Here is a 17262-nt window from a genome sequence, read left to right as displayed (position 1 = left end):
ATTATTAATTATTTGAATTATACAAGCCTGGTTTTGGATATGTTTGTGAATTGTTTTCTACTTTGTAATTTGTTGTGGTGTATGGTCTTGGCTATAAGTGATCTATTTTGGCATTGTGTGTAGCGTGGTGCAACATAGCTGGGAAGTGGGAATTGACATATTTTTTCTTCTGGTGCCCCCCAATAATACAACTCAAACTTATAATGATATGTTTGCTAGATTCAAGATTCAAGATCATTTGAATAGCCATAGTGAGTAATCATATTACAAACGAGGAATTTGTCTTTGTGCAGTATATGCAGCACAGCGATGACAGCAATAGCAGAAGATGGAGCAAACAGAAAACAAGAATCTCACATAAATAGACTTTGTAGTCTGCACGCGCTCTTGCTAGCAGACCTCTTGTGTGAAAATGGTGAAACCGCTACAGTTCGGTGGAGTTCTTGTACAAGAAGTCCAATGTGCTCCTTCACGTCCTGTGCACACACTTTACAGCTCCTGTAAGGTTCAGGGCCATTGAGCCTGACATCGGCATGCCTATCATGAAGCAGTGCCTCTCCCATTGGATAGCGGAGGTGATTGCTTTAGCCTACACACTATTAGAGGCTTCAGCTCCCTGCAGGCCTGCCCTCCACCCTGCTCATTACATTAGAGTATGACAACATCTTCAGCCTTTATAAGCGTAATTATATCCTCTTAGTTAGCTACTGAGGGAATGCTTGAGAACCTTGGCTAACTGACTATATGACCTCTACGACTACGAGTGAGGAATCCCACCAGATCGCCCTCCTCGTGTGAGCCAGGAAGAGAGGCGTGTTTATTTTGACCCACTGACACTATGCCAACTTTATAGTGAGAGGCCGTCGATGGTGTCACGTCTCTCAAGCTACAGTAGTCTATCTCTTCCACAATCTCCAAATGCTCCAGAGACGGTCTATGAGCCCAATACAATTTGGACAGAGGAAGTTGTCATCTTCCAACGGGGAAAAAAACACACGCTTCAGACCAGAAAGGGGTGGGGGTGGGGGTTAGATGAATGTGTTTTCTGTTTAAAGTAAATGCATGTTTCCTCTGAAGATACTGAAGCGGGGATGCTGAGAATGTGTTCATAATAGTCTAACAGAGTTAACAGGGAGCATAAGAAGTAAGAACCTGTGTTTTGATTACCGAGTGAGTGGGAATGCGTATGAAGCTAAAAGTTTTGAGTTTTGTGTTTCCTAAGTAAACTGCGCTCTGCAATGTATTCACAAGTAAAAGATGTCTTGCAGGAGCATTGGAAATCAGCTCATGTTGCGTGCATCTTCCAATTATTTCTAACCACGTTAGGATGTTTTTCCCCCAGTAAGTAAAAAGAAATACATGATGAGACATCACATTCTATATCGATGAGTCACGGAAATGCAGTGCTTCCACGTGTAGGTTCAATTTAGTTTAACCAAGGATTAGTTATGTCAACAAGTATAACACCCTGCAATTTACCAGCCAGTTAAGACTTTCCCTTGCCTATAATTTAGCTAACTAAAGTATAGCTTGTATTCTGTTACATGGGGTTCAAAGAACGTCACGCAAAAGCAGCAAACTGCAGCATCGGTGATTCATCAACATTTTATTCAGACTAAATTGCTCATGGCAGCATTAAAGCATGAAAATCCTTTCAAAACCTTGACTCTTTTGAAGCAACTAACAAAGAGAAAGAGAGCTGGAGAGAGGCAGAGACAGAAGGACGTACAAACAAATGAGGAAGCCGGTCTGTACTCTAGTGCAACGACAAATGATGTGAAATATCAAAAGGTAAAGTAATAAGCTTGATTTATATAGCGCTACTCACAAGTGATCAAAGGAAAACAGACATGGCTAGACATGGGATTAAAATGAGGCCACCAAAGAATAAAACTAGAATAATATAAAGACAAATTACGGTATATAAAATCCTATACAATGTCTACAAAACCAGCCTCAGTTCCTCAGGCAGGGAGGTCTACAACCCAGTGGGCACAAAGTAGATATTAAATATGACAATCTCACATTTTAAGCCTTGAAGCATTAGCCTCTAAGGTTCTATTAAAGAGGCTGGTGGTCCACTTATATACGACTCTGATCATCTTGCAGATCACCATGATGCAGCTGGCTGTGACTTCTTGCAGCTGGCTTTAACAGGGCTTCATTTTCATGAACATCACAGTTTGTATGCAAGACCATCTCCTTCCAAATGTTCCTTCAAAAACTAAATTCTATCTCAAAGTGACAGATAACTAGAGTAAAAGAGAGAGGGTAATTCCTGGATTTTAAATTAAGTCTGCTGAAGTGGAAATATCCAAGTAGAGTGCAGCTACACATTTTACTGAAGCACAGTAATGTTGTAGAAAAAAGTACCTGATTGGTCTCAATTGAAGAAATTATTACAGCAACTTGAGAAACAGCACTGAGCTCCATAACAAATTACCACTGAGCTTTTAGAAGGCACTCACTCCTAAGGCGCTGCGCATCTTCACGATAATGAATCAAGACTCTCTCCTCACACTTTTGATCAATTCCTACCATCCTTAAGACATCTGTTGTCACTGCCACTGTGTCTCTCACTGGCCTTTCCAAAGCCAGCTGGCCACAAAGCTATAGCAATCAATCTCTCTTTTTTCCAATTAGCAGCATTGAAAACCTGAGTAAGTGTAAGCGACTAACAGCCCCTGAAAGAGCTACCAGGTCGATGTAGGTGATGGCAACATCCACTATACTACTGTATACTACGCGAAAACAGGAAATCTACTAATGTTATTCTTCTGTGCGTGATGAAAGGACAGTCAGGAATTGAGAAGTGCAAACTGTGAACAGAGGTAGTGGTGTGATGGATGAAGGATGAATTCTGGAGCAGACGGTTAATTTCTGCAATTTATTGTGGTGCAGACTGACGTTTCGGTTTCGACACAGCAGTAGTGTCTTTCCTCAGAGTCAAACAGAGATATGAGATGGTGGAGCTGAGCATCGTTAATACGTCATCAACACCCAGCCAATAGTCGTGTTTCCATTACCGTCAGAAATGCGCAAAATCTAAATATCGCAATAGAAATTGGGTAATGGAAACACGTAAATTTCGAAAAAGCTCCCAAATATCGCAAAACGTTTTTGCGCTCTCATGAGGTGGTTTTTCAGACGTGTCGATATAGCAGTTTATCGCAAAAGTGTAATGGAAACAGATTTTCCGCATTTGCACGTCATGTGACCCATCTTCTCCTTTGGAAAATGAAAGGAAATTAGGGAGAAAGGGTTTGATAAACCGTGGCAAAACCTTCGCAGCAAGTGGAAAACTTTGAAGCAACGCTACCTAGCAGAAAGACGTGTTGTGCAAAAGCGGAGCCGGAAAATAGATCATGTTAATGGGAGAAATCGATCCATGCCTGTGTGCGCGCATTTGGCACAGCGGCGAGATGATCGGCGGGATGAAAAGCACACCGGTGCGGTGCTGTTGACTGAAGTGATGAATACATTACACACGTTTCAGGTGCAATGTTATAATTATAATACACGATATTCTGACTATTGCACCATATCAGCCTTTCCCCCCCTCCTCCATCTCTAAAATGGGACAAGTTGTAGGCTACCTTTTTTCCTCTGCCTGTCGCGCTCACTGCATTCACCGCAGCCCGCAACATGTTCTTTTGAATTGATAATCAGGCTTGTTTATATGCGTTGTAACTTCATGATGTGATTTGCATTGACCATTGGTTGGATTTGAGCATGCAGGGGATGGGATATGGGGCAGATCCGCGTGCGTAATCACTGTGGCAGCTGCTGGTAACGGGAATTGCTAAACTCAACTTCAATGGAAACGCCTACAAGTCGCAATTGTACATTGTCGAAGTTGTAGAAATATCGCAATTATTTTGCGAAAAACTGTAATGGAAACACAGCTAATGATAAGTTACCACATCAAGTACAAAAACAAGTGCAATACACCAATAAGAATAATACAATGAATGAATCAACCAACATAACACAGAACTAGAGATGGAACGATATGAAAATTTCATATCATGATTATAGTGACCAAAATTATCACAGTTATTAGTGTTATCACGTTAGCATGTGCTGAAAATGTTCAAAAAGTACTAATACACTCACAGAAATCATTTCCCCAAGTTTTATATTATAAATATAAAAGGAATTTCCGCACACTTGAATCTGTACAGATTTCACATTTATTATGATAAGCTTTCGGTCGACAAGACCTTCATCATTTTTCCAGCACCTTGGCCGAGACTTGGCTGGGTCGAGCGGTGGCCCTCCCTCAGACCCAAGTTTTATATTGAAAACTCAGACCCAAAAAGGATTGATACACTCACTGAAATCATTTCTCCAAGGCTGCACTGCACGTTTGCATCTCGGAGATGGTTGCTAACTTTGGTTGATGATGGGCAGTATTTAGTAGTCGTTTTTGTTATTGTTCTTTACAACTAGCCATGGTAGAAAAAAGGCTTTTTAACACATTCACTGCCAACAACGTGTAAACACGTTTTCAGAATCCAGCTGTTGACTGCCAACAACGTGTTAACACGTTTTCAGAATCGATTTTTTTTTTTTGACGGTGGATCGTTGATCTGGCCCTTTTGCATCTTCTATTATACTGTTAGAGCCGCCGGGCGTGTGCAATCCATTCCGCCGACCCACTGAGTGGCGACGGTGCTCAGACTATTGAGTGTTGTTTGGCCAGAAACGCACGCATTCCAGCTGAGCTCAACCGAGGACCCAGAAGCGAACGAGCCTCATTCTCATACTGTAGGCGAAAACCTTTCACACGGGCGCACGGCGGTGGGGGGTTCCAAAGGTGGACTGGGTGGAAAGCACACTTTGAAGCGCGCAGCATAAAGCCTAGAGTCACACAAGGCTTCGTCAAAGCTCTCAACCGAAAATCCAAGAACGGATTAAGCCACATCCACGCTCGCCGACGAGGGGCCGCCAGAGAGGGAGGCTGCTGCTCACTGCTCAGACAGGCAGGAGAGACTGGCTTGTGACTGACAAACGCTGCTGAAATCCACCAGACACGCCCACGGAGGGAGGAGTTGTAAGGAGAGGGGGTGCGGGTGCTGCTATGGAGGAAATTACTGTTCAGAACTATATTGTTTATGTCTGATGTCTCACTGATGCCAAAAATAAATGGTTAAAGTGACTATTTGATTGAATTTCACAAAACTGCGATTATCTCAGCTTTTTGTCTCAGACGCTGAAACCATGCTGTACTCAACGGCTAATATCTACATAACTACTAACTCTACAAACTAACTCTTTTAGACAGAGAAAGCACACATTCTATTAGTACTTTTGTGAACTTTGTGTTCACAAAGTCCAAGCAGAAAATTATCCTTGGCTCTTGTAAAATGAGCCAGAATCCTCAAAAAAACCCTCTGGCAAAAGCTACCTACAGTAAAAAAAAAAGGCTGGCAGTGAATGTGTTAATATATAAACTCCAGTATTTTTTTGTTCCCACTCACGCATGAGTGCCTGAAGTCTGTCTTCTTCCAGTGAGGCAATGAGAAGTGCTCTGCCTCTCATCGCAACATGCCCTTAGTAAAGATGGAAATCACAGTCCTGACTAGACAGTCTGTATTTGTGTATGGGTCTGTGTTCGCAAAAGCGCATACAGCAGCTGCAGATCCACTGGATACACAATCTGGGAACCCAGAGTATATTTTTATTTGAAAAATAGACTCTGGGACAGCCCTACCATTTTTCCCAGCTTCCTGTCCTCTCCTGCCACGTCACTTCCTTTTCCGCCACCGCATCCATTTCTAATAACGTTAACGCAAAAACACTCAGGGCCAGCTCGGCGAGGTACAGGACGGGCGAGCCCGCATTGCGGGCGAGCCTAGGAATCGAGCGCGCGTAGCACGTGAGATCCCTAGTTATATAAAATGGAGCAAGTGGGCTCTGTTTCAGTGGGCAATATCTGTTTAAACCTTTTTGTCCCACTGATGATGTCACAATGTCTATCACATCATCAGTGATGTCATCAGTGATATCATTATTGACCAAAATCATCTTATGACATCACTGATGATGGCATAGCCACTGATGTTACGGGGTACGGTGGTGCAGTGGTAAGCGCTGTCGCCTCACAGCTCGAAGGTCCTGGGTTCGATTCTCACCTGGGACGCTGTGGGCGCTGGAGTTGTGACCCCCCCATATCTTCAGTGCCTACTGCCCAGGTGGGCTATCTCGTCGAAAGGGCCTTTCTGTGTGGAGTTTCAACACGTTCTCACTCCGACCACGTAGCATATTGACGCTTTGTCCCGTCCCTTATGCGCCACTTGTTACTAACATGGTACCCTTGAGCGACCCATGAAACGACTTGGGCTTTCCGACTAAACTCAATGCAAACCCATAGAAGTCAACTTTGACGCTTATGGCAACTGCTCCCCCATCAGCCTAACTGCTCGCCCATTAGTCAACTGCTCACCATTAGCGTCTGGGGGGAGGTTAGGTTTAGGCGTGGGAGGTGGGAGAGGTTAGGTTTAGGGTCTGGGGGAGGTTAGGTTTAGGCTAGGGTGGGAGAGGTTAGGGTTAGGGTTAGGGTCTGGGAGAGGTTAGGTTTAGGCATGGGGTGGGAGAGGTTAGGTTTAGGGTTAGGGTCTGGGAGAGGTTAGCTCCTCCAGACCCTAATGGGCGAGCAGTTGACTAATGGTGGAGCAGTTAGGCTAATAGGGGAGCAGTTGCCATAAGCGTCAAAGATGACTTCCATGGGTTTGCATTGAGTTTAGTCGGAAAGCCCAAGTCGTTTCATGTGTCGCTCAAGGGTACCATGTTAGTAACAAGCGACGCACAAGGGACAGGACAAAGCGTCAATATGCGACGCGCTCAGAGTGAGAACGGGTTGGGAGTTTGCATGTTCTCCCCGTGCTCCCCAGGCGGTTCCTCCGTACATAACCCCCCACTAAAAACATGCAGAAGATCGTCATCCGACCAGTGACGACAACATCTGAAGTTGGTCCAATGATGGTCCAATGAAGGTCCCCGGGCGCTGGAAAGAAATAGCGACCACTGCTCCCGCCCTGCCCCCTGGAGGAAAGGACAAGCCTGGATGGGTCAAATGCAGAGGACATATTTCACCGGCCACCGTCAGCATAAGTGTGTGTAGTGTGTTCATGTGACAATAAAGACGGGCTGCCGTCTGAAATCTGTTATAAGCATAGGCATTGGCCATGAAGCAGCCGAGCTGAGTGCGGTGAGCCCGCGCAGCAGGTGAGCTTCGGGGCCGAAACCCTAGTTTACGTACATTTCCAGAACAGAAATCTGAACATTGGGGAGATAAATGCGCTCAGACGGAGACATCTCATGATTATATAGTAAAGATGTGCTTGCCCAGCATTAGAGGACTGGGTAATTGTGCCTTCAAAAAGCCAATTTTGAGAGTCTGAGAGCTTCTTCACTTGCCAAGAGTGTATGACGCATAACAATTGTCACATCCGAAAACACTGTGAGCGACTGGGGGCCAGCTTCAGCTTAGCCAGTGCCTTGCCTGCGTTCAACCCATGGTGTGCCCTCACATACTGTAGCATGGGGCCAGCTGTTGTGTGCAGCAGGGTGAGTCGCCGCTCTCCACACAGGCCCAGTGTGCTTCTCCATGACAAACAGCCATTACATTTATATTAGCACTGTTTTGTATGCTCAGATAAAAGGACAGCGGTCAGGGGCTGAATGCATTAGCACACGCCTGTGTAGATGTCAGGGAACATTGTGGTCCTGCTTGTTGAGCAGGCTGTGTCTCGGGTGCATTTGGCAGCACAACTACACTACACAACAATCTGCTGCAGGATGACTGAGGCACTGTAGGTTTTAAAGTAGTACACTGAGGAACAAGAGGTGGGAGAATAACTGACACCGTCAAACAAAAGCCCATCGGTAGAGAACGTATTCCGCTTGCTACAAAAGGCTTATGTCGACAAACATGACACAGACAGACACTGGGATGGTGAACATTCTGTGCAGACTCCTTTACAGAGAGAGACAGACAGACACACAGACAAACAGACAGACACTAGTTGGGTTTCCATCCAAAGGTATCGCACATTTTCTTATAAAATTTTCAGAAAGTCGGCAAAAGAAAATGTGAAATAATGTGCGTTTCCATCTGCTGCTATTATGCGAATTATAGAGCTGTCAATCACATCCTGTTTGAGGCCGTCTGAGCTGCTGATCAGCTGCTAGACCCGATATACAGCTCTATTAAACACATCTAACGTACGTTCATTTAAGGTTTCTTGATGATCTACAAGTAAACAAAGGTACAGTACCACAACGCAATTTCTGGATTATACACTCAGAGAGAGAGAGATTGCTGCTGTCTATCACTGCATCCTCTAGTTCTATTTTTAGCTTGCTGCTGAATTTCAGCAAAACAGGTGCCGCCAATTTAATTTATTTGGAGAGCAAATGAAAAAGCTTTTGTATTGGTCCAATTTCATCAGATGTGAGGAATACAGAATGCTCAGCGGTGCTGTAACTCACACTGTGGCCTGGCAGGGTCAATAGGGGGAGGAATAGGGTTCAGTTAGGGAAAATCCAGACTCTGGGGGGGGTAATGTATAACACCTATCTTACCTACTTTGATCTGCTGCTCAAACATGGGGCTGGTGGTAGAGGTGTGTGCATGGCATGTGTGTGACTAGAAATGTGATGGTTTGAATGTGAGAAAACATAAATGTTGAAAATGTAGGCTACAGTATTGTCTGTCTGTTGTAGATTTGCCCTCCTTTCCTTTTCCCTTTATATCTACTCTTTAAAAATAGTTCTTGTCTTTCCAGTATTGCTGAATTGAATTGAATTGGCAGAAGAACAGAAGAAGTCTGCACTAGGGCAGCTCCCAGCTGTGAATGTATGAAACTGGATGAATGTGAAGCAGAGCACTGCTGGAATGGAGCATTCCCCCCTCAGTTTCCGTGGATAAATGCAAGTTTAAAAAAATAACAGCTTGTACAATGGTTGATTGCCATTTATTCAAACGTGGCTCCCAAAGGTCCGTTATCAACACTCAATATTCTTTTCCATTTGAGTCCCACCTGCTTGATTCCTTTTTTCAGCCTGACCTTTGACATTTTTAAATTCATATTACTCCTTTCAAATTGTCTTTCAATATTTGGTTTCTAAAGAGGATATTAAAACAAGTTTGTTTCTTTGTAATTGAAAATGACAAAGATAAGATACAACAGCGAAAAGAGTCTGTCTTGGCCATGTTAGTGGGACTATGAGAATGAGAATATACACCATGTTTTTGCCTGATGAAGACCCAATAGGGTCGAAACAAGCTTGCCAACCTTGAGCGCAAATAAAAACGGGAGCTGCTAATCAGTGTGCGGACAATTCCTTTATTTTTTAATATACACCATGTGACATACAAAAGTAGTAGGCTAATAAACAGTAACTAACCACGCATATTTCCGCTTGTCATTAATCTGCCAGCAGCCTGCTCAAGCAGCACTGCAGGGTTCACATGATTCTATTGAACATGAATGAAATAACGGCCGTGGCTTCAGACTGTATTTTCCATTAGCGAGAGTTTTATGGACATGGGTTGTTGCGTTGTAATTAAGATTAAGTGGAGAAGACGACCACTTGCAGCTGTGGTGATAAAAAATGGTTCCCCATGCATTCAAATAGTGCTGAGTCTCTCATACACTGACAGATTTGTCTTGTGAGAAAGATCATGCTTTTATAGCTGGATGCAGCTCCTAGTTTCCAGAGTATAACAAAGTCTTGGTAACTGTACACACCATTTCTCTGTCTTTCCTTTCTGTTTAATCATTTAATCAACCATTAAACTCAGCTCCAATATCAGATTTGTCCAATATTATCCCATATTAGGCTGCGGTCAGCATGGCCAGCAGCTCTATGAGTCACTCTGTTGGTTGGTTGGTTGGTCGGTCGGTCGGACACTTTGCAAAGTCATCCTGTGGTACGGATTGGACCCTTTGGCGGGCCGGTTCTGGCCCCCGGGCCATTTGACACTCTTGCCCTAGGAGGCTGAAATTTGTCATGGAGGTTGTGTGTGTGTGTGTGTGTGTGAGAGAGAGAGAGAGAGAGAGAGAGAGAGAGAGAGAGAGAAGGTGTGTGTTTGTGTTCATGCCAATTGGCTAAAAGGGGGGCGGGGGGTAAATGTCACAATGGAGTGGATGACATCACAATAGAGTGGATTATGCATATCTGGTCGCAGCTATTGCAAATTCGCACTTTTTTTTTTACACTAATAGTTTGTAACTATTCTCTCGTCTAACACAAGTTAGAAGGTAAGTACATGTATTAAACCAAACTATGTAAATGCAAGCACGTTCACAACTTCAAAATACATTCAAGTTTTGTGACCTCAAGACAGTCTTGTGACCAAAAGACAATTTCAGAATGACAAAGATCTTCAGCTTGCTGTATTTCGATAACAGTGCCTGCCTTCTATATCTGCTTCATTGACAGGACCTTTAATAATAAGTGGTTGTTGGGACTTGCCTGGGTTAATATGGAAGCTAAATAATTATTTAAATTTCTACTTCAATGTAGAACCGTCATTTCTTACACATGAGATTACTTTTAAAGACTTTTAGTCATAAAGATTATAGAATAGATATTCCATATTCCAGACTGAAATGCTATAACATAAGTGGAGTATTGGCCAGAATGACATGAACATTTGGACACTTATTCAGCGGATATCTTGCATGTTGCGTTCAGGTGCACTGTAAAAAAAAAAAAAAAAAAAAATGCAATTCCATCGCGGCCCCCCAAGGGGGCGCCCATATTTTGCCCATGTGTGCTCCAGTGCAACAGTCAGGTTGTAAGTGAGAGAAAAATATTGTATTGGTGTTATCTTAGAGACAATGTCTGCTTTGTATGTCATGTAATCCTTGTACGGTATCTATGGTGGCTGTTGGACAGATTAAAATGCTTGTACTTCATAACAAGTACAAGCAATGATTTAAAGCCCAAACCACAAGTGGAATAGAAAGGCCTCCCTGTGGTGCCACTTTCTGTCGTTACTAAGAATTTTTGTGTGTCGCCAGTAGGTGGCGCTATGACTATGCGCGTGTTTAAAATCGCACTCCGCCAGGTTCCCAGCAGCGCACTCCCCAAGCTTGAAGTCGATAGGATGAATGGCTCTCGAGATAAATCGCTTTTTGTGTTGCCAGTAGGTGGCGCTGTCCAAACTTCACGAAATTCGGCACTGCACTCTGTCAGGTTCCCCTAAGCGCACTCCCTACAGTTGGAGGCGATCGGAGGAATGGTGTGCGAGTTATGGCCATTTAAAATCTATAAAACTTTGCCATTTTATGCCAGGCCCCCTGAAAAGTGTTTTGGCAAAGTCTGAAGGTGATCGGTGTGCTTTCCAACTCGGGATATACAGTACGGACAGACATACATAATGATACACGCATCCAATTATAGTACTGGAGTAGGATAATAATGATCTGATATTTTATAGATTAATACCAGGGAAATTCTCTTTCCTCTTCCCCCATGTATGGGGGGGGGAGGTCACAGCACAGCAGCAGATACAGTGCTGGGAGGGAGTCGATAGGGAGTCCACCCAGCTCAAGGACTCCTCAGCAGGGTGGATGCTCACTGCTGTCACAGGGGCTTCCTCCAGCTGAAGGAGTCTCCCTGCTCACTATACCACATCAACCCCCCCCCCCTCCTCCCCAGCATGGTTGCTTTCATATGATTAAATCAATGTTTTCCACACAGCCAAAATTATGAGCTTGATTGTTGATACAGACTGGCAGTGACACATACATAATGAGTTTTAAATGCATTTTTTCAAGCTGTATTGTTTGGCGAAAATGTGTATTGTTGGTACATGTGGGGACAAATGGAGCAACAGCCAGGTCTGCTGGAAACGGAGAGGAGGCTTAAGCCCAATTTATGCTTCGTCTGCCGACACTTTTGAAATGGTCGCCGACAGAAATGAGGACTTGAATCGACACTTTCAAGTGTCTGCGAGCAGCGTCTGCTACCTGGTGAAATGTCTAGTGTCGCTGACTACGTCACATAATGTCGCGCAAGTCTGATTGGCTATATAGACGGGCACGCGCGACTTCCTTGTTTTAGTTTTCGCTGAAATGAAATTAATGAGCGTGTCCCCGGTATTTTTATCAGCCTGTCCTTGATGTATGACTTCGTGAAAATCACAAAGAACACCGTGACCAACTTCCCAGAGAGAGAGGAAGTGATTGTGTGGTTGTGTGTCGTTATATGCGGCGACGTGGGTTCACTGACAGCATTCCCTCTCTTGCCTGTCTGCACTGCACTAGTTCTCTGCCTCCCTCTGTCTCTAGCGTCACGTGACCGTTGCGCCGTGGAGAGAAGCATAAATGCAGCAACATGAGCGACACTTTATTTTTCGTCTGCGACCATGTGCTGAGCGACACTTTCTAATAAGTATAAATTAAGCTTTACTCAAGTAATATGGCTCTCATGTAATCTGGCTTGGCTATAGAAATTGCATGACTTCATATGCCTCGGCTTCCAAACACTGTCATATCAAAACTCTTTTAAAACATATAGGTGCAATCAGTAAAATGAGCTACAAGAAAAATAACCATATGTGACAGTTACATTATTATCCTACTACTATAATTGGAGAGCTGTGTGCGTCCGTCCATCTGTCCGGAGTTGCAAGGCGCACTGTTGCCCTGATCGCCTCCAAAATTTGCCGAAACACTTTTCAGGGGTCTGGCATGAATCTGGTGTGAAAAAAGGAGGGAAATGCGCCCACGGGGGCACTACATCGATGTTTTACATACACACTAATCACAGCTCACGCTGATGTTGCTTGAGTGACATCACTGATTGTCATAGACATTGTGACATCATCAGTGATGTTGTGATGACATCACAATGCTTGAGTGACATCACAGATGATGTCATAAACATTGTGACAGACATACATTGTAATATATTACTTTTAGCAGTAACTCAGTAATATAACTTATTACTTATAGGATTTCAGTAATATTATACCAGTTACTTTGTCAAGTAACTCAAGTTACAAATTGAGTTACATTTTATTAAATCAAAGCACATATTTAAAAAAGATACAATCATTTCCTAGTCAAACTGTGTTGTTTTTATGCAAATAACCACTATAGATGACAATAACAAAGGAAAAGAATAACCTTTAGAATTTTGGATTGTTTACACTGACTTCAAGGCAGTTGAAATTATTTTTCGGGATGGTTACGGGGCGGCGATGTCATTCTGCTGCTGCTGTTGTCTTGGTAAAAGTAATGCAAAAGTAGTGTAATAAGTTACGAGTTACTCTACACAGAAAGTAATATTGTAAAGTAACTTGTAATGTAATATGTAGTATATTACATTTTTAAAGTAACTTGCCCAACACTGGACATAATAGACATTGTGATGTCATCATTAATGTCATAAAGGTGAGGCTTGACTGTGAGAGCAAGCAATGAGGTGGGCGTATCTGAAACAGAGATAGATGAAGTACTGAGGGATGCGTTTGGACAAACTCAGACACTTGTGTCTGGGTGAGAAGAGGAAGAGTATGAAACACCAAAGAAGAAGAAAGAGCAAGCCAGGAGGGGAGGCGGAAGAGGAGAAGTGGCGCATCTGACACAGGTTGAGTGAGAACCAGACGATGGCTTCCGCCCTTGTGCTGAAATCTCTATTAACCGAGGACCCCTTCACGAAGGTGAAGGCGCATTGCTCAGGAGGGATGAGGAGCGGAGGAACATAAAAGAGGCGCCACAGCCAAGATTGAGGAGGTGTGAGAAACACGGAAAACTTGAATGAAGAAGAACCAGGTCTAGAGTGAGACCATCCAACTGTGAGAGGCAGCAATGTGCCGCAAGGCATCCAGTCTGCCCGGAAAGCCATTAGAAGAAGAAGAAGAGAGCAAGCCAGCACAAAGAACAAACTCGAAGAATGTCCAAAAGGAAGGGACCGGCACTCCAATCACAAAGCCAAGCACAAGGATTTCCATAACATCATGTTCATATCGGACACTATGTATTATAGCCACATCATGATATAATAATGTACGGTATAATAATAATATGATGTGACATCATATATTCATTCATGTTTGTCACACATCATAATTTGTCACAAATCTAAGGATCAAGGGGAAGAGGTCAAGGGTGAGTTAAGGGGAAAAGTTAGAAATGCCAGAAGGGTGCTTTGTTCTAGAATTGAGCACGCAAAAGCTCGGTTCATCGTTTCCAGGGTCTCCACTCTAGAATTGAGTGCTCTACTGGAATAGAATAGAATAGAACAGAACATTCAGGAACTAGACAGCACAGAATATTATAACAGAACAATAGAATGTAGACAGGAACAGAACACAGAATAGAGTAGAATAATACAAGAATAGAATAGCAGAGCAGACAAGCACAATCAAGCACAGGACAGCGCAGAACAGAGCAGACAAGAATAGAATACTGTAGGTATCTTTCTGCTCCTTCCAACTAACCCAGTGCAACACCGCAGCGGGGATTCCTGCAGGTCCTGTCATCCCTCGCCTCGCGCATTCCTACAGATTGCCTCCTCGGTCCAGGGAGAGCACGCGCCACGCGGCTCTGCTCTGACTGCGCGCCAACGCCATCCAGCACGAGCTGCAGCAGGTTGACTCATCTACCTGTTAGCACGCTGATGCATAATGAAGCCATGTATACCTTACCTTTTCCTCTGGTCTCCTTAGCCATGGTGTCCTCTGCTCTCTGTCCTGTCGTCTGGTCACGGCGAGGGGGGTCTGTAGACTGTACTGTCTGTGCGGTAACGCTGCCTGTCCGATAGTTAATTCCCTCTGGTCCGTGCACTTTGACGGGCACCGGGGCTGCTGCTGCTGCTGCTGCTGCTGCCGCCGCCGTGCAGTCTCCGTCGGCGTGGACAGTGGACACACAAAATAAATAAACACGAAATTTGCAACTATGTCCTCATTCACCTCTGTCAAGTCCCTCTGAGCACCAACCCGCCCCTGCCGTAGACATAGTTTGGCTATTTAGTGTGTATCTGTGAGACGGTGCAGACTCACATCACATGTCAAGCCCACCCAGCTCCTCTCCTCTCCGCTCCGCTCGCTGTAGCGACCAGGCAGGCAGGCAGAGTTCCTCCAAACCAAACAAGCCCAGACACACAGACAAGACATGCAGTCAGAGCTCGACTGCCTCCAGCGGTGCCCCCTGGTGCCAGTTCAATCAGTTAAATTCAGATGTGTTGAAGGATGCTTCACCTGGAGTGGAGAGAGAGTCTCAAATGTTATTTTTGGAGATAACGTGATCGGCTGCGATAATTTGACAACACATTGGATTTCCTCACTGTGTGCTGCCTGTCAGTGTCTGCCATGATATAATGAGCAGGGGCGAAATCAGAACTTAGGGGGGCTCAGCCCCTAATGAGAATTTGACATGCATACAATGCCTTGCAAAAGTGTTCGAAGTCCCCCTGCTAATTCAATCATTTCACTGGACAACAATTAATACATTAATATTTTTTCTATAGATGATATTTTAATGTAGCTACACAAATGAATTAAGTAGCCTAACATGAGTTTTATAGCTACCACTTTTTTCTTCTCTTTTTTTATGAAAATGAAAAATTGAATAATGCTGTTTGCTGCTATTCAACCCCTTTCACTTGACCAAACCTCAATTCAATTAAACAATGTTACATTCAGAAGCAACCTAATTAGAAATAGAGCTGAACAGTCACGTGACGTCTTCTGCCCCGGAAGGGAGTTAGTTCCCCATTCATTTGCTCCATAGACATTTCCAAAAATCCTTATATAACTATAGCATTTAACTTGGAGTGAGAACAAAAAAAAAAAAGCGGGGGAAGGGGGCTGCAAAGAAATTAATATTAAAGGAACACTCCGCCCATTTTCAACCAGCTTTGTATCATTAGAACATCAGTAGTATATCAGAAAACTGTAAACGGTTTTGAAGTCTGTCATTTAATTTGACAGTTATTGAGTGTTAAAGTGTGGACCAGTGACATCACTGGTCCACACTAACTCAAATTAATAACTCATTAACTCAAATCAACTCTCAATAACTGTCAAACTATTCATCATTCATCTAGTTTGACAGTTATTGAGAGTTGATTTGAGTTAATGAGTTATTAATTTGAGTTAGTGTGGACCAGTGATGTCACTGGTCCACACTTTAACACTCAATAACTGTCAAATTAAATGACAGACTTCAAAACAGTTTACAGTTTTCTGATATACTACTGATGTTCTAATGATACAAAGCTGGTTGAAAATGGGCAGAGTGTTCCTTTAAGAGAGGAAACTGCCAGTGGCCGAACCAGATTGCAGATATTTAAGCTGGGAAAAAGACAAAGTGGGACATCTGGTCACCCTACGCAGGTGTTGAAGTAAGCGGTGCAGGTTTGCAGGTCCGACCCTTGTCCTCCACCCCAGTCTCCCAGACGCTGAGTCAGACTCAGACACACTTGGATACAGGTGTTCGGGGAGAGATGCTGCAGTGGGAAGAGGAGGGCAAAAGACAACACACAGGTCCAAAGTCCAAACAATATGACACAGACTCACTGACAACTAGAACTGGTGATGTGTGCTGCCAAATCTCAGACTCAAAACAAGAAAAAAGAAAAGAAAGATTATATTTCAATTACAATGAGCTGTCAAGACGTTTGTTTGAGCTGTGTCCCTGTCTTCCGGCCATGTGGTGATATGATGTGTGGTATGATCAATTAAAATCACACATTCACACCCAGGTGTTGAAGTAAGTGGGTCCGACCCTTGTGCTCCACCCCGCTCTCCCCTCTCTCTGACACTGTGTGTGTGTGCGCACACGTGTGTGTTTCCAGCCGCTCTTAAGGTGATCAGACGTCCACGATTTTCGGGGACAGTTCCCGTTTTTGGGGACCTGTCCCCGGCTGGAGCTGTCCCTGAAAATGTCCCCGATTTTCTACTGGCGTCTGCAGCCGTTATGACTCTAGCTCTAGCTTATTCTTAAATCTCATGTTTTGCTGCTTCCTGCTCTTCCAGGAAAACATTGAAAAATCAATTAGGACTCCACCGAAAATACTTTTTGATATCTGAGGCTATTCATAAAACATCCGGCGCTGTAGGTTCGGAAGGCCAGGCCAATGCTGCTGGAGAACACATTGACATTTTGTAGAGGGGCACAGTGAATGAAGTGTGTGTGTGTGTGTGTGTGGGGGGGGGGGGGGGGGGGGGGGGGGTTGGGGGTCACCAGGGGCCAATGAAACCGGAATCACCCCCTTTATTATTTCATAGGTAATAAC

General features: G+C 44.0%; 1 protein-coding gene across 1 annotated transcript in view; it reads right to left on the bottom strand.

Moving 5' to 3' along the window:
• The window catches only part of pitpnm3 (PITPNM family member 3), a gene marked incomplete at both ends in the record, with an annotated part of 99190 nt that extends 84494 nt beyond the window's left edge, over nt 1–14696 (bottom strand). Inside the window, one exon of the mRNA XM_083636935.1 lies at nt 14672–14696. Coding sequence (XP_083493061.1) covers nt 14672–14696 — 25 coding nt within the window. The remainder of the gene's footprint in view (nt 1–14671) is intronic.
• Between the last annotated feature and the right edge of the window lie 2566 nt (nt 14697–17262).

Source organism: Poromitra crassiceps, assembly GCF_964638095.1.
Source record: "Poromitra crassiceps genome assembly, chromosome: 5".
NCBI classification, from domain to species: domain Eukaryota; kingdom Metazoa; phylum Chordata; class Actinopteri; order Beryciformes; family Melamphaidae; genus Poromitra; species Poromitra crassiceps.
This window is presented reverse-complemented; position numbering and strand designations above follow the sequence as displayed.